At 38.2% G+C, this 21,934-nt stretch overlaps 1 protein-coding gene and 1 non-coding gene across 3 annotated transcripts in view; one reads left to right on the forward strand and one right to left on the reverse strand.

The window, feature by feature from the left end:
- fand (Pre-mRNA-splicing factor SYF1 fand) overlaps positions 1-21,934 on the forward strand; it is a 385,689-nt gene that overhangs the window by 299,122 nt on the left and 64,633 nt on the right. For both annotated transcript variants that reach the window (XM_090368673.1, XM_090368674.1), the window contains one exon: positions 10,231-10,340. In XM_090368673.1, coding sequence (XP_090224799.1) covers positions 10,231-10,340 — 110 coding nt within the window. The remainder of the gene's footprint in view (positions 1-10,230; positions 10,341-21,934) is intronic.
- TRNAE-UUC (transfer RNA glutamic acid (anticodon UUC)) lies at positions 4,859-4,930 on the reverse strand. The gene has a single exon. It is a non-coding gene; the product is annotated as a tRNA-Glu (tRNA).

Here is a 21,934-nt window from a genome sequence, read left to right on the forward strand (position 1 = left end):
GAAATAAGTGGGAAGGAAACTCACCTTGGAGAAAAAAACTAGACGATAAACTAGATTATTATTATTTGTACCAGCATATTAGAGAAAATACTAGAAAGAGAATATTCTTGACCTCTTCTTTACTAAAGAGCTTAAAATATAAGAACCATTGGTAGGTAGTGATCATGCAGTTGTCAGTTGGAAGATGAAGAAAAATGTTGCGGTAGTTCAAGGTAAAGGCAAAGCATGGATTTCAATTTCAGAAGAAGAGACTTTGACAGTTTAAGGCGCTATATGGCATCTATTAATTGAGCAGAGTAAGAGTGAATACACTTGAATTATGAAATACTTTAAAAGCAAAAATCACAGAAGTCATGACGTATACATACCATTAAGAAAATATTGCAGGAGGATGCAGAAATGGATGAATGAGGAGCTGGCCAGTCAAGCTACCTTGTAGTTACCTCTTTAAGTAAATCCCCTATCAATACACTGTGGTCACTGCCACCTAGTGGTTCTTTTATCTACAGTTTTTTTAATGCATGAAGAATCACTGCTGATAATTAAATTAAGGCTAATTGCTCTCTTGTTGCCTTTCTAACATACTACTGTGAAAAAATGTCATCCAATAAATCTACTGAAATCTGACTAGTGTGAGTGAACAGCCCACACACTAGTGTGGGCTGTTCACTCACATTCCATTCAATATCTGAAAAGTCAAAATTCCCCATTAAAAGACATTCTGATTTCATGGCCCACTCTTGTTTCTCTGCATAGTTGTTCATTGTACTCATCACAGACATTAGGCCTATAATACACTCCCCTGTCATTTTTGTTTTCCCAGTGCTTATGTCACACCAAACTCACTCAGCATTGCACTGGCCACCATGTCAATTGGGTGCAAGTGTAAGATTTTATGCTCCCCTCCTATCCTTTCTGTGCACATTGTGCATCAAATTCATCAAATTTATTTACTTTGCTTCTAGCATTGGTGTATACAGGTGATTCACTACAAGTGCGACAAACTTGCAGGAGGTGTAGGGCACAAAGACGAATCGGAATCACATAGCATTGCAGGGTCCGAAATTTTTTTTTTTTTTTTTTTTTTATGTGAACCCCAAACACGAGAGGTATTAGAACCTATAGTACTTGGTACCGTGCTTAGGTTGGAGGTTGAGAAGACGAAATAAGATATTTGTTGACATTGGACTTGAACTTCTGTAGATTATAATTTTCAGGAAATACGTATGAAGGAAGGTTGTTCCAGAAATTGGCAGTTGAATGAATAATGAGGAAGATGAAAAGTTGGTTCTGTGAGTTTGAAGTTGGACAGTAAATGGATGGTGGCTGGTGGCGGCATGTGTTCGGACTTTTGAAAGAGAGAACGGGAATTATAGAAGCCAATTCAGAACAGTGCCCGTGGAAGTATCTGTAGAAGAGGCATGCAGCAAAAACAGTACGTCTATGAGAAAGCGAGTGAAGAGACTCTGTTAGAGATGAATCATTAATTAACCTAACTGCCCTCTTCTGAATGGAATCAAGAAGCCTGAGAGAGGTTTTGGGGGCACCACCCCAAATGTGGGAACAATATTCCATGGCAGGGCGGATTTGCGATTTATACAGAATGAGAAGCTGTTTGGAAGAAAAGTAATGCCGAGAGCGAAAGAGAAAACCAAGTTTTTAGATGCAGAGGAAGCAATATTTGTAATGTGCTTGTGCCAAGAGAGATTAGAAGTCAGGGTAATCCCCAAAAGAGAGATATCATTTTGCCTAGAAATCAAAGTGTCACTAAAGATAAGCATAGGAGCAGAAGAATCCTTTTTGTGAGATATAAGACAAGACTGAGTTTTAGAAGGGTTGAAATCAACTAAGTTGTCTTTGCCCCAGTGGAGAATTACCTGAAGATTAGCATTTAAGGAATTGGTAGCAGATTTTCGAAAAGTTGAAGCTGATTGAGCAGGACAAGGTTTCTCAAAATGGAAAGTGGAATGCAATGTGCTATCATCGGCAAAACTATGGATAGGATTTCCAGTCAATGGAAGCAGGTCATTAATATACAAGAGGAAAAGAGTGGGGGAAAGAACTGAACCTCGGGGGATACTGGCATTAGTGGAGAAGTTAGAAGACAGAGAGCCATCTACTATCACCCTCAGTGAGCGATCAGAGAGAAAACTGGATAACCAATTACTAAAAACAGTTGGCAAACCATAAGATGGAAGCTTGTTTAGAAGACCTTTATGCCAAACACGATCGAAAGCCTTTGAGATGTCAAGAGCAGTGGATCATCAGTGAATATCATCAGTGGATCGACACTGATGGAATCCATACTGGTGATCGTTGATCAGACGGAAGGTTTCTAGGTAGTTTAAGAGTTGGCGGTTAATTGATTTCTCCATTACTTTAGAAAGAGTAGAAGTAATTGCAATGGGATGATAATTGGATGGGAGGGATTTGTCACCCTTTTTAGGAACTGGCTGGATATGAGCAAATTTCCAAGCAGAAGGAAAAACACATTTGGAATAAGAAAGTGAAAAAAGACGGCAAAGAATAGGAGTAAGTTCAGGAGCACAGGTTTTGAGAACAAGTGGAGAAATACCATCAGGACCTGGAGCTTTCTTAGCATCAAGATTCATCAAAATCCTTCTAATATCCTTTTGAAGGAAGACCACAGGAGGCATTGAATGGAGCGTGTTGGGAATGGTGGGAGGTGTTTTACCAAGATCATTAATGCATGAGCTGGAAGAAAAATGGGATGCTAGCAGATCAGCTTTATCCTTGGCTGAAGTGACAACAGAACCATCTGGTTTGGACAGAGATGGGAGCATAGATGGGCAAAAGTTGTGGCCAATAGCTTTAGCAAGAGACCAGAATGAACGGCTACCATTAGGGCAAGAAGCAAGTTTTCTACTCTTAGCCTGTTCAAACTCTAGTTTGGACTGATTAATAACTGCTTTACAATTGTTGCGAGCTTTGGTGTAGGCAGAATATGAAACTGAAGAATTAGAAACAAGCCAATTATGATATGCAACATTCTTCTCTTGAACAGCCTTAGCACATTTATTGGAAAACCAAGGTTTAGATAAAGGTCGAGATTTTAAAGTGGAGTGTGGGATAAAGGATTCCATTCCTGCAAGAATAATTTCACTGACACGATCTGAACAAACGTTGACATCAGAAGTTTTGAAACAGTAATCCGACCAAGGAAAAGAAGAAAAGAAGTCTCGCAGGTCATCCCATTTTGCATTCTTGTAATGCCAAACAACACGAGGTTGGGAATAGCCATGAGATAAAGGTTCCATTGGAGAAGAGACAATCACCAAGTTGTGATCTGAAGTGCCTAAAGGACCTCTCACATCGACCGTGTACTTAGAAGGGTTGTTTGTGAGAAAAAGATCAAGCGTATTGGCTGTATGATTAGGATTGTCTGGTATTCTTGTAGGTAAATGAACAATCTGTGCTAGGTCATTAGTAATTGCAAAAGCCTCAGCATCTCGACCTGCTGGGTCGGTGTGACTAGAAAACAGAAGCCAGTTGGAGTTGTGAACATTAAAATCACCAATGAAAATTGCCTCACTGTTAGGAAAGTTGGACTGGAGAAAGTCAAATTGCAAAGAGAGGAAGTCAAAGAACTCCAAGTGATTAGTGGAGTTGGGAGAACGGTAGAGACAACAGATGAATTTTACACAATGAGGCAGAGAGATTTTAAGCCAGAGAAGATCAAAGAGAGGAGATTCCAAATTGCCAAGTCTCTGACAGGGAATATCAGAAAGGACATATGCACAAGTACCACCTCCTTTGAGGCAAAAGGAATCATACAGCAAATAATTTGGACATCTGAGATGAGCAGTAGTTGAATCAACCGATAACTGAGATTCTGTCAAAAAAAGTACATGGGGTTTGGCAGACTGCAAGTGGAAATGGACATCGTTAAGATTAGAATTGAGACCACGTATATTTGTGAAATGAATGGAGCGTGGGAGGTTTAGATCTTTTCGCAGATAAACTTACTCTATTAGTTTGACAATTCATGGTGTATTCAATAGTAAGAAAAAGTGGGTGGGACATGCTGTATGAAGTAATGAAATTTTTGTATATGGCGTACACGTGGTAAGAATATACCCAGATCCTTGACATAACGTGACCTCGACAATGCTCCCCACATATACACTATTCGGACTCCCTCCAGTCACTATCTGGCAGAGTAGAGGTAGCAAGATTATACACTAGCTGATCCGAAAGCCTCCTAGAGAGTTACCAATAGGTTTGGTCAGGTGTACTAACTAGCGGCCGGCCTGCGAACACCGTTTTAGAGCTGTGCCCTCGAAATGTAAGGAATATTGGATTTCGCCACAACGTTCATCATAACCTCAAAAGTCATTAATCATACTGCATGATGGAAGAGATAGGGAAGGGTTGACCGGAACTTAGCTCTAGAGACTAAACATGGGTTCCACCACTTCAAGCCTCCAATAAGCAAAGTGGTGGTATTTCACCGGTTGATGAGAGTCATCTACCACCTAGTACCGCCTGGTAACATAGAGGTGCGCCTTTCCTCCATGTGGTGTGGGCACCACACCTCGACCCCTGCTTACGTTGGTTCACACCTGGGTGGTCACCCACCATGTACTTGTGCATGGAGGTTATACCCAGGATTACTAACAGTCCCACCATCGTGAAGGTACAAGCAGAGGATTTGGCTGTCACAGGCCGTCCAGAAATTGGGTCGACTTGACTTAAGTGTCACCCGAGTATCAGTTCCATCAGCGTTTTAGACTCCCGAGTAGCAAGTACAGCTTGTCTGGCATATCTGAGAGAATGTCTGTGAATCGATTCACAGACATTCACAGACAATCGTCTCAACCTCAAGGACCAATTAAAGTTCCCATGCCGGGAATCGAACCCGGGCCTCCTGGGTGAAAGCCAGGTATCCTAGCCACTAGACCACATGGGAGAAATGCCTTCGTCATGCGGTAGAGGACGTTGAACGGGAGGTCGCGTGAATAGCGATCCCGCTGGAAGTCAGCATTTGCGAACCGTTTCTGTTCAAGAAACCAAGTAGCAAAAGTCCTCCGGTGTGGATAATCCGCAGGCTCCAATGATTGGACGCATTGCAGATGGTATGAACTCATTTGGTTTGTTGACAGTATCCTCCATACAATGGATTGGGAAATACCCAGTCGTTGGCCTATCGCTCGAGTACTCGTACTCGGATTGCCTTCTCCAAGACGTAGGACATTCTCCTCATTATCTGGCGTCCTCGCCATTCGCTCTCGATTCATGGTACCTCTCATGAAACAACCAGTCTCACGTAACCTTCTGTGCACACTTGTGAAAATCGTATGATGAGGAGCACGCCTGTGCGGGAAACATTCCTGGTACAAGCGCAGAGCGGCGCAACCATTACAGTCCGCAGCTCCGTATGCGAGCTGCATGTCGGCCAGTTCAACGTTTGAATACTCATCCATCCTACTGCCCTGGGAACTGGTTCGCAAATGCTGACTTCCAGCAGGATCGCTGTTCACGCGACCTCCCGTTCAACGTCCTCTACCGCATTACGAAGGCATTTCGGACCCTGCAATGCTATGTGATTCCGATTCGTTTTTGTGTCCCCTACACCTGCACGTTTGTCGCACTGGTAGTGAATCACCCTGTGTGAAAGTACACCTGCACCTGTTTTTACCCTCAGTTACCCCAACACAACTCATGTATTTTCTTTTCCATGATAACTATGAGCATAGTTATTCTGAGTGACATCTGAGTGACAAGTTTCTGATATCTCCAGAATGCCTGCCTTTGATGACGTGACCAGTTTGATGAGGTGCTTCAGATTCATCCAAGTTATTTACTATGTTCCTACCATTGGTGTATATTCAAGTATACTTGCACCTGTTCTTACTTGTAGTTATCCTAACACAGCTCTGTATTTCCTTGTTCTATTATGACCCACAGCAAAACTTGAAATCCCTGCTATCTTGCTTTCCAGGCTTCTGCATGTTCCAATAGAAGCAGTACAAGAATTCACTTTCACCTCTGCCTGTTATTGCCAGCTATTGTTAATCGATTAGTTTGTGTATCCGTCCACAAGGTAGCAGTTTTCTGACCCTACTAACACTGCCTCAATATGATCAGCAAATATTCTTGCATTCTTTCTATTTAAGTGCATCCCATCTCTGTAGAAGCATTAACATTCTCTTCTGTTATCAACAGAAGAGAATTCCCATGAGCATTCCACAATTTCTCGAGAGCTGAATAGATTAACAATGCTCTCATGTACTTCCTCCTATCATGTTTGGGCAGAATTTTAGACACTTTCAAATTTAACTCTAACTCGCGAATTTTTCTCAACATTTTCCGGAGACTTATACCTGCCTTGTTAGCATCAGCAAATATTTTTGCACCCATTCTTTTTAAGTTTATCCCATCCCTATAGAAGCAGTTTCTTCCGTTATCAGGCTCAGACCATGCGGAGAAGAATTCTAATTTGTATTCTGTTATTTTCTAATTTGCTAATTCTAAGCTTTGCACATTGTCTCGGGGGATGAAATGATTGACAAGGCTCTTGTCATTTACTTACCCCTATCGTGCCTGGGCAGAATTGCAGATACTTCAGAATTTAACCCTAATTTTCAATTTTTCTCATCGTTGTCCTGTACTTGTTAACTAAGTTCTCAGCTCTCATACTCTTAATATCATTAGAGCCAACGTGCACAGCAATATCACCTTTTCTTTTGTGCCCTTAAAAGATGATATCTGCTCTATAGAATCAACTTTTGTCCTTGGCAGGCATACCCTAATCCTATTCCACCTATAATTTTGCACTCAATATATTTCCCTGACAGTAAAGTTATCAACACATTTTGCCTTATCTGATGTGCTAGTGCAAGCTCTGGTGTTGTGGTGGGGCAACTCAGAGCATGATTTGCCCCCAATTTATTTCCTTCGAAGGCATTCTCCTGTTCTTCAAGCTCTCATAAACACCCTTCAAAACCCTGAGTTTATGTCTAATATCCTCATGGTCTTTGTATTGAACAAGTACAAAGATATCCTCTAATGCTATATCGTGAGGCGCCTCCGTAGCCAGGTGGGAAGGAGCAGCAGTGCATAGCACACGCTTCTTGATTAGACTGGGGTTCGAGCCCGTCACCACCAAATATGGAGGATGCGGAAAGGTCAGGGGATGACCACCGCATATCCCGGAGCAATATGGCCTTAGTTGCTAATGCTCCTAAAAACAAACAAACAAACAAGCTATATCGTGTCCCATTCCAGATAGATCTGCAAACATCAAAAAAGTAGTACATTCCATAAGACTGTGATTCTGACTATGATTTGGGCCCTTTGTTCTGCTGCTCTGGTGTAAGGTATGATTCCTGTTCAAGTTCAGTTTTATTGAGAATAATACACCAAACTAATATACTTAAATTCAATAATAACACTATTCAGCCCCAAAATGTATTACACTGTTCAGCTTATGTTATTGAGTTTTTTGTATGTATTATGCTATATTTTTATGCTTGTAAAGTTATAAGTTAGTTTTAATAGATAATAAAGTTATCTGTTAATGCCAACCAACATGATTTAAATGCTCGAGATACCTGTAATATCACAATTAAAAATACTAGAATTCCCCTACCACCACAGTATGAGTTATTTGCACCAAATTTTCGATATAAAGGGTCTAGGTATATTAAGTTAATATACCTAGTAAATCACCTCTGTTTTATCTAGGTATATTAAGTTGTAACTTAATATACCTAGAAAATCTCCAGCTAAAAATGAACTGAAAAAACGTGACTAGCAACCATAAGCCTAGTTAGTTCAATAAAATGACAACTTTTTAAAAAACTTATCCATTTCCAGGAGCTCAAAATTCTTTGAATTTGCAGTCTTCATTGCAAAAAAAAACACCATTATATCAGAAATGAAAAATCTCTTATTATACAGTATCTAAATTTTGCCAACCAATTTTGTTTTAAACCTGCAGATTCAGACTAAAATGAGGTGTTCTGCAGGTGTGCTGCCATTAATAGTTCATGTGTGAGAGTCAATTTCTACAAGTTACAATGAGTACATTTCTGTATTATTATATAGAATTATTATACTAAACTTTGTCATTGTCTTCAGTTCGAAAATAATCTAGAAAAGTTGCTATGGCAGTAAAGTGTTAATGTTCAAAAGTGCCTCACCAATTTGACTTGACATTATATCAAGTCAAAAACTGGTGAGGTTGCATAAAATGCGTGATCAAAAAGTTTCAAGGACTGACTTTCTTTTCAGTGCTGTAGTGAGTATGACTTGTTACAACATGTTTGGTAACTTATCTAGACACAGTAATGCATGAACCACCTGTGTTTTATATTAAAATTTTACCGAGCAGCAAATTTGCATCAAATTTTGTTTCAAATTAAGGAAAATGCAACAGACACCCACAGAACATTAAAAATGGCTTTCAGAAAACATGCTATATTTTGTTCCAAGGCTTCTTGCAGCGTTTAAACATCTATACAAATCGTTACTACCCTTCAACTTCCAAAACCAGTGATTCAATCCTTGCTTGGGATATGATCCAGAGATGTGTTTGTGATATGATCCTGACAGATATTTAACTATCTATGGACCTGCTAGTGACATTGGTATTTCTTATGGGATATGTCAATCAATTTTAATACAAGATTTGGGAATGAAATACATTTTAGCCACAGTTGTGCTTTGCATCCTCACTGATTCACAAGATTCATTAAGGTGCTGCTCCTGACTAACACTGTTTCTTCTGGCAATCATGAGTGTATGGCTGTGACCTGCAAACAAAGGCCTGTTCTCTTGGTGGAAGACTCCATCATCTCTTAGGCCCAAAAAAGCAGGACAATCTTTATCATATGTGATGACCATGATGATTGTATTTTTTTGATCCAGGACATTGTTCATTATGAATTTGACCTGCATGGTCAAACAGTGAACCAGGAATGCTACAAAACAGCTATGTTAATTGTGCAACATTGTTCACAGGAAATGGCTGGAAAAGCAGGCTTTGTAGAATTGGAATTTGCATTATAACAATGCCCTGTGCTTTCCATTCAAGAATTTTATCTGAAGTACTCCATTATGCCCCAGATCACCATGCAGGTGACCAGGCGCCTGTGAGGTGATCTGATTGAGGTGTATAAAGCCTTGAATGGTTCGAGCAAGCTCGTTGCTGATGGGATTCTTCCTCTTGCTCACATTCTGCACCTGAGGGGGCATAAATTCAAATTGAGGAAGAACAGTCGTAGAATAGATGTTCCTTTAGTCAATGGGTGGTTGATTGCTGGAACAAACTTCCATCTGTCGTTGTGGAAGTTGGCAGCTTAAATAAATTAGAGGCCGAACTAGACAAACGTTTGGAGTGAATGAATGGGTGAAATGGGACAGTTTTTTTTTTTTTTTTTTTTTTGACTGATGCTATATTTAGCTTGCTTTCTTGCACCATATGCCTTTACTAATGCTAATTATTGTTGTCCCCTGTTTACCATGCTCACCAGATTGAACTCAGTGATTTTTTTTTTTTAATTTTCTTATTTCCCATGTTTAAAGCCCCTGAAAGACCTCAATCAATCTTAGGAAGTTATTTATAATGTGAAAGGAACAACTATTCGCTATTTAGCAATTTTAAGGAGCCTGACAGGAATACTTCTAGAAGTTCGAGAAGTTTTGGAATTAGTGTATAAGGAGTCAGAGACTTCTTTGAAAGTGATTCATCTGAATATCTAGTAAGATTCACTAGCCGACCGGGCTAGCCAGGTGTGTAGAGTGCCTGCCTGGCAACCCAAAGGTCGCGGGTTCGAATCCTGCCTCAGGCTTAGATCAGAGTAGTGCAAAAACCTTGGGAGGTGCATTATGGCCATAGAAGCCAATGCGCCAACAACTTAAAAAAAAAAAAAAAAAGATTCACCATTTCACAAATGTAAGTTCAGTCAGTGACCTCTTCGATTACACCTCGTACTTGCCATTGGTAAAAATGCACCCCTGTGGAGTGAATTATTACTATAATCACCTCCTTTTCTAAGTGGATGATTGTAATAAATGAGTAAAAATATTATGCTGTTATTGAACAACAATTTCAAATATTAATTTTAACATTAGATATTAAAATTTTTAACATTAAATATTTTGTGTTCAATGACTAGAAATAAACCTCTTGGAAAATTTTCAGCAGAGTCTTGTAAACATAAAAATTTGTGCATTTAAATTCATATTGTAAATTTTTTTGTTTAGCTATCTATTTATTATATGCAAAACTTGAAGAGGATCATGGCCTAACTAGACATGCGATGTCTATATATGATAGAGCTACTTTAGGAGTACCTCAAGAAGAACAGTTTGAAGTAAGTATCCTGATTTCACACAACTGACAAGTAAAACAACTTGATTTCAAAAACAAATAACAATATCCATTTATTTACTGAAATAAATCATGTAATTACCAATGAAACATAAGAAATATAACTAGATTAAAATGTAGTGAAAATAATATAAATAAAGTACAGCATAATGGAAAATTTATAAAGAATAGAAGCTAAAACCTACATAGAAATAAAAATATACAGATAAATACTAAAAGAATTAAAAACAAAATATACACCAAATAGTTTGCTGATCTATATGCTCCTTTATAAACTTTGAAGACAAGTAGGGTAGCATATCATCATTATATCGCAGGGGCAGAGAATATATCACGTGGTACAGTCAGTTCTTTTATGACGAGCATTTTCACAACGCAAATTTGCTCCAATGCGACTGATATATTAGGGAACAATTCCAGTATAATGCGATTTTCATGTTGGCTCATGCTCGATTTCGTCTGCAAGTAACACTAGGTGAACGAAAAATCCGGCATCAAGCTGAATGTAGCAACCTGTGCAGCAATACATACAAGTTTACGAACCTCAAAAAATATCAAACATCAAATGTGTGAGAGCTATATTTCCCATTTACTGTAGTTGTATTGGTTGGAGACACACTGTTGTCATTCGCTGTATTCATGTGATATTGTCGGCCGACTCTTGTTTTCAGGAGCTCATATTTTTCTGTTCAAACAGAAATTTCATGAGGTGTGATAGTGTGAGCAGAGGAGCATATTTCTGGAGGTCACTACCATAAAACAATTTGCAGTTCCTGGTTTATTGGGCTTTTCAGTTAGTGCAATCTAATTATAAACTGGTAGTAAACTTTACCTTACTGCATTTGCGATAATACCCATAGCTGGAATTCCTGTGGATTTTTACGATATTATGGTGAAATGTGTTTCCCCTTCAATCATATAAAATACATACAGGTAGGAATTACAATACCGAGATTCTGGGATCCCAGTCATTTTTTTCCGGTATTCAAATCCCGGTATTGATACAAAAATACTGGTTTTTCAGTACTAATTTAAAAAATAATTATCATGATTTATTCACATAAAGGTTTAAAATCGACAAAATCGACTGCTGAATTTGCAAATGAGGGATTGTTATACACAGCACAAATGCAACGGAAACCTGAAAATGTCATGAAACTGTAAGACATAAAATCTTACAAATATATTTCTCTTAGTAAGTATAGTGTGTGGGTGTGTGTAAGTAAAGCACTTATGGAATAACAAAAACATCATTACGGAAATATTTCCATTAGTGGCAGTAGGCCTGGTAGGGCAATTAGGAAATATGGTGAACAGTGATATGGCAGGTGTGGAAGGGTTAAAATTCAAAGTTTCCAAACAATAGTTTAATCCCTCTATTACACCGCTACTTGAGGATGTGACACAGTGCATTTTGGGAAAGGGTGTCAGTATGGAGCAGCAGTTCAAAGGTATTGTGAACAGGTGATCTTGAGGTAAAAGATGAAAGCGTTTTGTTGTGTGGGAAAAAATATTCTGTTTTTCCCACCAAAGGAAGAAGAGTGAGTTTAAAAAATAACACCGTGATTGGGTCAGGTTTAAATTACTTTTTTATATGCAAGTTTATATGCAAACACCTCTGGGGTTTTCATATAAGCTTGAATAAATGCATATAAAGTAATTCAATCTTATGCAAACAGCTCTGGGGTTTGCATAAGATTGAATTACTTTAGTGTTTGAAGCTGTAGAGAGAGTTGAGAGTGTTAATTGAGAGAAATTTTATGGAAATGATAGCATGTGTTAACAGATTGAATGAGAAAAATGAATAGATTAGATGTAAATGAACACTGGTTATGTATTGTAATAGATTTGTATGATAAATGACTTTTGTTTTATATATGTGTCATTGCTCTTGAGAAACTGACAGCTCACATATAATATATATATGACATATAACATATATTCTTGTGTGTGTGTGGCGGGGGGGGGGATATCCCTCAGCTCCTGGAAATTCTCATTTTTTAACGGAGTCAGTTAGCTTGTGGGGCTTAGTGCTCGAGGGGAGCTACTGTACGAATACCATAACAATGGCCACTGACGGCGATACTAAGGTACAGGGAAATAAAAATTAATAAATAACCACCCCACAAGCTTAACTGTCAGTCCCTTTCTTTCGTTAATACAGATATAGTGCCATAAAAAGTCAAAAAGGAAATAAGTTTTTTGAAGATGAGAGAATAAGGGGGGGGTGGTTAGATTGTGACTCGTCTACGACTATCTCAGTACAAAGCACCAACCAGCACAGAATCCAAACGGATGTTTCTGCCGCTAATTAAATATGTACCAAAATTAGATCCAGTTTAAACGATAACATTATTGAGTTTCTTAAAAGCTCACTTTATTCGGACAGGTAGTGTGGATGCTTATTTTTATGTTTTAGAATAACTCTATGTTTAATCATTTTTGCTAGAATATTTATTATTGTAATAAAAGTTTGATTTAAAACGTGAATTCAAGTAATTATTTGTTTTTTCCTTACTTTATTGCACCTAATTGTCATCAAAATTTATTGTGAAAAATGTTTTTTTTTGGAATACTGGTATTAATTTAGAGGGAATTGTTTTGTAAATTTTTTTTTTTTTTTTTTTTTTGGCTGATGCTGCATAAGCTCATATACTTGCTTTCTTGATCACATGCCACTACTACTAATACTGGTATCTCGGTTTCATAAATTAAAAACACCGAAATACCAGTATTAAGATTTTTACCGGTATTGTGAGCCGTACATACAGGGCCACGTTAACGCTACTGCCAAACTGGCCATGGCCAGGGGCCTCACCTGAAGATGGGGCCTAATTTTCAGTGTAAATATTTTCTGAATTACTGATAAAAATTTCTAATAATAATAATAAACCAAAACATGTAATATAAAAGCATACTTAAAACTTAACTTGTTAAGTGTTTAAATTTTATTCTTATATACTTTTTTTTATTGTATAATAAATAAGTTAAAACTTTCTATTAAAATTGTTTTTATTGTTATTTTATTTTTCAAGTCAAAGAACATAAAACAATTTTGACTTATACACATAATTAAAGTATATAGGTAGCTCTAAGTAGTAGCTCTGTAGCTCTAAGTAATAAGCGGAATGCCACCAAAATTAGTAAGTAAACTATTCAAGGCATGGAGAGAAGGATCCTGTGAAAAAAAAAAATTGTTTCAAAATCTGCTGATAGGGGATAATATGGAACTGTACAAGGGGAAAGACATGACAAAGTACCAACAAATAAATAACCAAGACAAACCTTAATGAAATTACAAATTTTTATTTGTGCTCTTTGCAAAAAAACAGAAAGAAACTGAATTGCACTAAAGTTTTAAATCCAAACTAAAAAATAAGACATCTAAGAGAGCAGAAAATTTGCACAAATCTGAGTTAATTTAATTTTCCCAACAGCAGAGAGCTATAAAGGCAGAACACGAACATCGCAAACGTATTCTGTAAGTTTACTGTTAACAATGTATCTCACTCTGCCGGATTGTGCTTTAATTTCAAAGTTTTCTACGTTAATAGATGCAATGCAGCAGCTGCTCTGTGTGAACTTAGATGCTGTAAAAACTTACGTCAAGGTCCTTTATCAGCTGCAGCAGTTAGGACTATTAATAAATTTGAGGAAACTGGGTGCTTTGTTGTTAAGCCTGGAAGAGGAAGGAAGCCTTTTCACCTCAGGTAATAGAGGAAATTGCAACATCTATCGTCAACCGATCCATTGATATAGCTGCTGGAACTAGTAATAGTGCACGGGGAGTAGCGAGGCAATTGGATGTCCCATATTCCACTGTGTGGAAAATTCCTCGGAAACTAATCCACTATTATCCATACAAGATCAGTCGCCAGCAGCAGCTGCAAAGAGATGATCCTGAAAAACAAATCTCATTTACTCTAACGTTTTTGGTCAGAATAGAAGCTGTTGATGCCTGGCAATGGAACATTCTTTGGGGAGGTGAGGCCCATTTTTATTTTTTGGGACTGTCAACACTCAAAACTGCTGAATATGGGCTTCAGAAGCACTGCCTGCTATTCAGCAAATCCCATTGCGATCACCGAAAATCACGTCTGGTGTGGTGTGACTTCAAATTTCATGCTTGGGCCATACTTTTTCGAGGATTTGCACCCAGCAGGAACAGCCACCTGTTCCATTACAGCACAAAGTTATTATCACATGGTGAGCAGTTTCATTATTCCTCAACTGCAGCAAAGAGGATGTCTGGATGAGACAATTTTATGCAAGGTGGTACTCCTCATATTGCACAACCAGTACAGCAGGTTCTCCGGCATCACTTTACTGCAGAAAGAGTCATTAGTCAATTGTTTCCCTTTGCATGGCCACCACGTTCGCCTGACCTTACACTGTGTGATTTTTGGTTGTGGGGTCACCTCAAGGTCAATGTCTATTGAGGAAGAGTCCCTCAGGTGATACAGAAGCATATGGCAGATAAAAACTAGTCTGTAATCAAGTCACAAAGGAGGTTAGGCAGGCTGAGGCAGATTACCAGAAATCCTTGTCAAAGGATGCAAAGAAAAGCAGCAAAGAGTTCTTTACATATGTAAACTCTAGAAGGGATGGGATGAATCAGATTGGACCACTTAATATAGATGAGTTGACTATTGTTGATCATGCTTAGGTAGCTGATAAACTGAATGAATATTTTGCATCTACACTCACACATGAGGAGTTATTCAATGAGGGGAGTGTCAGAAGTTTATGAAATGCCAACAGGGAGCATGGATTTTTGTAATAACTGAGAGCATAGTGGAGGAGAAATTGATGAAGTTAAACATAAGAAAGGCACCTGGGTGGATGGAATCTGTCCAGTTATATTAAAGGAGGCAGCAAAAGAAATAAGCAAACTCTTAGCCATAATTATGAGAGCTTCCTTGGACTCAGGGGAGGTTCCCATGGACTGCAGTTTGCATGTATCATGTCCATGGTACATGCAAATGTACCATGGACATGATACATGCAAATGTATCACCAATTCACAAAGGGAGGTTCAAAAGGTGACAAAAGTAACTACAGACCTGTTAGTTTAACTTATGTTCCAGGAAAATAATGGAATCACTGGTTCAGGAAGCATTGCAGGATCATCTAGACAAGACTGCAGTAATAGTTAAGACACAGCATGGGTTTGTTAAAGGGAGGTTTTGTCTGACCAATTTGATTGGATATTATGATGTGGTCACAAAAGAACTGAATGTTAAAAATAATTTTGATATCATATACTTGGATTTCAGGAAAGCTTTTGATACTGTTGCACAGCTGTACAAATTGGAGAGGTATGGCACTAAGGGTAAGTTGCTACAATGGATAAAGGGATTGTTGAGTGGGAGACGACAGACAGTGTTAATCAATGGATGCTTTTCTTTGTGGACTAATGTTATTAGTTGAGTCTCTCAGGGTTCGGTGTTCAACCCACCATTGTTTTGTATATGTTTCAATGATATTGATGAAGGTATATCAGCTTTAATATCTAAGTTTGCAGATGACACAAAGGTTGGCTGTTAAAGACAGTAATGGCAGCGTGCTACTGCAACAGGATATAGAAAAGTGGCCAGAATGGGCTGAGAAGTGGCAACCGAATTTTAACATTGACAAATGCAAAATACTGCATATAGGTAGAAGTAACCCCAGAGAAACGTTCCAACTGTGTGGCACTACACTCAGGGAAGTGGAAAGTGAAAAAACCTGGGGGTAATTGTGCAGTCAAATATGAAGTTTGCTGAGCAGTGCAGACTGGCTTCAAGGGCAGATCATGGAGTCTTGTCAATGATATATAGGAATTTTGCTAGCAGGAACAAGGAGGTGATTATTCCATTATACAAGGCAATGGTCAAGCCATACCTAGAGTACTGTGTACAGGTCTGGAGGCCTCATTTTAGGAAGGAGGTAGAGTTGCTAGAACAAGTAGAAAGAAGGGCAACAAGATTGGTGAGGGGAACAAAGGTGTTCTCTTACCAAGAAAGGCTAAAGTTCTGCAAATTTCAGCACCTGGAGAGTAGGCACCTGCAAGGTGATCTGATTGAGGTGTATAAGGCCTTGAATGGGTTGAGCAAGCTGAATGCTGATGGGATTCTTCCTCTTGCTCAGACTAAGAACCTGAGGGGGCACAGTTTCAAATTGAGGAAAGATAGTTGTAGAATAGATGTGCAGAAATTTGCCTTTAGCCAGCAGGTAGTTCATTGGTGGAACAGGCTTCCATCTTTTGTTGTGGAAACTAATAGTCTAAATAAATTTAAGGCTGAGCTGAACAGGCATTTGGAACGAATGGAGGGGTGAAATGGGAGGTGTTTTTTTTTTTTTTTTGGCTGATGCTGCATAAGCTTGCTTTCCTGCATTGTATGCCTCTACTAATGCTAACCTGACTGTCTTAAAAGGATAGTGTAACACTGCATGTGCAGAACATTACTCCAGAGATGTTGCATCCTGCAGTCGAGCACACTGTGCATCAAATGCAATTTCTGGTCCAGAACAATAGTAATCACATCGAAAACCAACTCCACTATCAGCAACATTATCGCCCATCAGGAGTAAACTGTGAGTGAGTTTGGAGCTGTGAAACCATTTTCTCTGGCAGTTTAGTTCAGTTTCTTTCTGTTTTTTTGCAAATAGCACAAATAAAAATTTGTAATTTCATTAAGGTTTGTCTTAGTTATTTATTTGTTGGTATTTTGTCATGTCTTTTCTCTTGTACAGTGCCATATCAGCAGATTTTGTAGCCCTAGTTGCTAATGCGCCAATAAAATCCAAAAGCAATCAATCAATCAATCAGCAGATTTTGGAACTAATTTCTTTTTTCACGGGATCCTTCTCCCCATGCCTTGAATAGTTCACTTACTAATTTTGGTGGCATTCTGCTTATTACTTAGAGCTACAGAGAGCCCTGAATAGGGATACTTTAATTATGGCCACCCTGTATATATATGTATATTAAAGAGACCTCAAATTTAAATATGGCTGTGGGTATCTTTCATCCTTAATCCGGCCCTGAATACATAAATAAATTTTCATAATCTTCTCTTTCATTCCTAATTTTTAAGCTTCATAAACTTGTCTTATTTGTGCGTGCCGTGTTCATCGTTATTGATTGATAAGCTTTTTTACTGTTTTAAATTTTACAATCTAAAAAAAAAAAAAAAAAAAGAAAATGTCATTGAAGAGAAATATCAATCAAATAAAATTTCTTATCTTGTAAAGGTAAAGTGCAATATTTAGTAATATTTATTTATTAACTGTATTAGAAATATAAGATGTTTAAACCTGTGTTAGCAAGTTTATTGGGTTTCTAACTTTTTTTAGTGTTTACTTACTAGACTGAACTATTCCTATTTTTCCCATAAGCCGTGTAGTTTTTAATGTGTGAAATACCATAACGCAGAGATTTTTAGGAACACATGTACCATGTTATAACAGAACGGACTATATGACAAAGAGAGAGAGAGGGAGGGACGACACATCAGACTCTGTGGAAGTAGTATAATGTACATCTTATAAGTTTGCATTATAATGTACACATTATAAGTTTGCATCGCTCCTCATGCTGTAAAATAACCTCTTCCATAATAGAATGTATGTGGATTCCATAATTGTGATTAATGTTGGAACCTGCCACAGCTAGTGCTTCTAACCAGGAACAATGATGTAATTGTTCCTGCTTGAAAGTCTTTTGAAAGGCATTAAAGCAGTGAAATCAAATGAAGCATGCTGAAAATTCACTTCACACTATGTATTGATTAAATGCATTTATTAGCAGTGAGTTACGTGGTAATTTGGTCATGTCCGATGGAGACTGAAGAAACATTCCAGGAATAACTGCATTAAAGTTAAAATTGTGTTAATAAATCAACCATTTCATAACTATAAAATTTTTGGTTTAATTCATCAGCAAAAAACATATTCCAAATCACTTAGGAAAAAAATGCATTAGAAATGATTAAATAAAAAGAAATGTAAACAGCCAAAGAACTGGTCACAAGTAAACAAATATGTTCATGGTGATGAGATCTATGTGGTTGTCACATTACCAGGCAACACTAGGTGGTAGATGATTTTCATCAACTTGGCAATACCACCACTTTGCTTATTGGAGGCTTGAAGTGGTGGAACCCGTGTTTAGTCTCCAGAGCTAAGTTCCGAGCAACCTTTTCCCATCTCTTCCATCATGCAGTATGATTGATGTCTTTTGAGGTTATGATGAACACCATGGTGAGATCTAAACTTCCTTACATTTTGAGGGTACTGCTCTAAAACGGTGTTCACAGGCCAGCTGCTAGTTAGTACACCGGACTGAACCTATTGGTAACTCTTTGGAGGCCTCTGGATCAGCTAGTGTATAATCTTGCTACCTCTACTCTGCTAGATAGTGACTGGAGGAAGTCCGAGTTGTGTGTATGCGGGATGGATTGTTGAAACCACATTATGTCAAAGATCTGAGTATATATTCTTACCATGTGTACGCCATATCCAAAAATTTCATTACTTCATACAGCATGCCCCCCGCACTTTTCCTTACTATTGAATACACCATGAATTGTCAAATTAATAGAGCAAACTTATCTACAAAAAGATCTAAACCTTCCAAACACTTTCTAGTTCATTTCACAAATGTACATGGTCTCAGTTCTAATCTCAATGATGTCCATTTCCACTTACAGTCTGCCAAACCCCATGCACTTTTTCTGTCAGATTCATCTGTTGTCTCTACCATTCTCCCAACTCCACTAATCACTTGAAACTTTTTGACTTCTTCTCTCTGCAACTTGACTTTCTCCAGTCCAACTTTCCTAACAGTGAGGTAATTTTCCTTGGTGATTTTAATGTTCACACCCCCATTGGCATCAATTTTCTTGTCACATGGGCCAAGCTGGTTGAGATGCTGAGGCTTTTGCAGTTACTAATGACCTCTCACAGATTATTTACCTACCAGAATATCAGACAGTCTTAACCACACAACCAGCAATCTTGATCTTTTTTTCACAAACAACTCTGCCAAGTATACAGTCGAGGTGAGTGATCCTTTAGGCACCTCAGATCACAACTTGGTGATTTTCTCTTCTCCAATGGAGCCTTTATCTCATGGCTTTTACCAACCTTGTATTGTTTGGCATTACAAGAATGCAAAATGGGATGACCTGCAAGATTTCTTTTCTTTTTTTCCCTGGTTGGATTACTGTTTCACAAATTCTGATGTCAACATTTGCTCAGATCGTGTCAGAGAAATTATTCTTGTAGGAATGGAATCGTTTATTCCAAACTCCACTTTAAAATCTCATTCTTTATCTAAACCTTGGCTTTCCAATAAATGTGCTAAGGCTATTCAAGAGAAGAATGCTGCATATTGTAATTGGCTTGTTTTCAGTTTTTCATTTTCTGCCTACACCAATGCTCACAACAATTGTAAAGCAGTTATTAATCAGTCCAAACTAGATGTTGAACAGGCTAAGGGTAGAAAACTTTCCTCTTGCCCTAATGGTAGCCAAGCATTCTGGTCTCTTGCCAAAGCTATTGGCTGCAACTTTTGCCCATCTCTGCTTCCACCTTGGTCAAAACCAGTTGGTTCTATTGTCACTTCAGCCAAGGATAAAGCTGACCTGCTAGCATCCCACTTTTCTTCCAACTCATGTATTAATGATCTTGGTAAAACACCCCCCATCATTCTCAACACGCTCCATTCAATGCCTCCTGTGGTCTTCCGTCAAAAGGATATCAGAAGAATTTTGATGAATCTTGATGCTAAGAAAGCACCAGGTCCTGATGGTATTTATCCACATTTTCTCAAAACCTGTGCTCCTGAAATTATTCCTGTTCTTTGTCGCCCTTCTTCACTTTCTTATTCCAAAGGTGTTTTTTCTTCTGCTTTGAAATTTGCTCATATCCAGCCAGTTCCAAAAAAAGGGTGGCAAATCGCTCCCATCCAATTATCGTCCCATTGCAGTTACTTCTACTCTTTCTAAAGTAATGAAGAAATCAATTAACTGCCAACTCTTAAACTACCTATAAACCTTCCGTCTGATCAATGATTGCCAGAATGGATTTCGTAAGTGTCGATTTGTACACTGGTGATATTCTTACTTATAATACCCATTAATGGACAAATTCAATGGAAAAGTTTGGCAAAACACAAGCAGTTGCTCTTGATATCTCAAAGGCTTTCGATCGTGTTTGGCATAAAGGTTTTCTAAACAAGCTTCCATCTTATGGTTTGCCAACTATTTTTTGTAATTTGTTATCCAGTTTTCTCTCTTTTCCAGTTTTGGTAAATAAATTTATTTACCAAACTGCTTTTTTTAGTAATGATTCTTCATGCATTAAGAATATGCAGATAAAGAAACCACTAGGTGGCAGTGATCACAGTGTGCTGAAGTGGGATTTACTTAGAGGTAACTACCATCAGGGGTAAAGGGAAGGGTTTTTGCTTTCGTAAAGGCGACTACGGTATTTAAATTCTATAGAGTGGGACCAACTGATGATGTTACCAACAGCAAATTAAAAATAATTTATTCAAATAATTTATCTTCGTAGCTACTAGGCTTTACATACAAACAAATAAATATTGTTCAAGGTTTAGGCCTAAATAGATGTCAGATGAAATAATGAGACTTATGGTGGAGAAGAAAAATGGGATACATATAAATTAATGGGCAATGATAGATATAAGCTGGTCTGTAACCAAGTCACAAAGGAGATTAGGCAGGCAAAGGCAGATTACGAGAAATCCTTGGCAAACGATGAAAAGAAAAAACAGCAAAGAGTTCTTTACCTATGTAAAATATAGAAGGAAAGGGATGAATCAGAATGGTCCACTGGATATCGATGGTTCCACTGTTGATGATCCTGCTCAGGTGGCTAACAAGCTAAATGAGTATTTTGCATCTACATTCACCCATGAGAAGTTATTCAGGGAAGGGAATGCCAGAGGTGAGTTAAACTCTGGAAGTGAGCTAAATGATTTTGTAATAACTGAGAGGAAAGTGGAGGAGAAATTGTTGAAGATAAATATAAAAAAGACACCCGGGGTGGACAGGATCTATCCAGTTATATTAAAGGAGGCAGCAAAGGAAGTAAGCAAACCTTTAGCCATAATTATGAGAGCTTCTTTGGACTTAGGGGAGGTACCCATGGACTGGAGATGTGCAAATGTGACCCCAATTCACAAAGGAGGATCAAAAGGTGACATAAGTAATTATAGATCTGTTAGTTTAACTTCTGTTCCCGGAAAATTAATGGAGGCACTGGTTAAAGAAGCACTGCAGGATCATCTAGACAAGACTTCAGTTATAGCTCGGACACAGCATGGTTTTGTTAAGGGAAAGTCTTGCCTGACCAGTTTGATTGGATACTATGATGTGGTCACAAAGGAACTGGATGCAGGGAATAACTTTGATATCATATATTTGGATCTTAGAAAGGCTTTTGTTACTGTTGCAAATGGAAGACTGCTGAACAAATTGGAGCAGTGTGGCATTGGAGGCAAATTGCTGCTATGGATAAAGGGATGTTTGAGTGGGAGAAGACAGAGAGTTGTAATCATTGGACACT

The sequence above is a fragment of the Mastigoproctus giganteus genome, chromosome 2, assembly GCF_048544385.1.
Source record: "Mastigoproctus giganteus isolate SK-2022 chromosome 2, ASM4854438v1, whole genome shotgun sequence".
NCBI lineage: Eukaryota > Metazoa > Arthropoda > Arachnida > Uropygi > Thelyphonidae > Mastigoproctus > Mastigoproctus giganteus.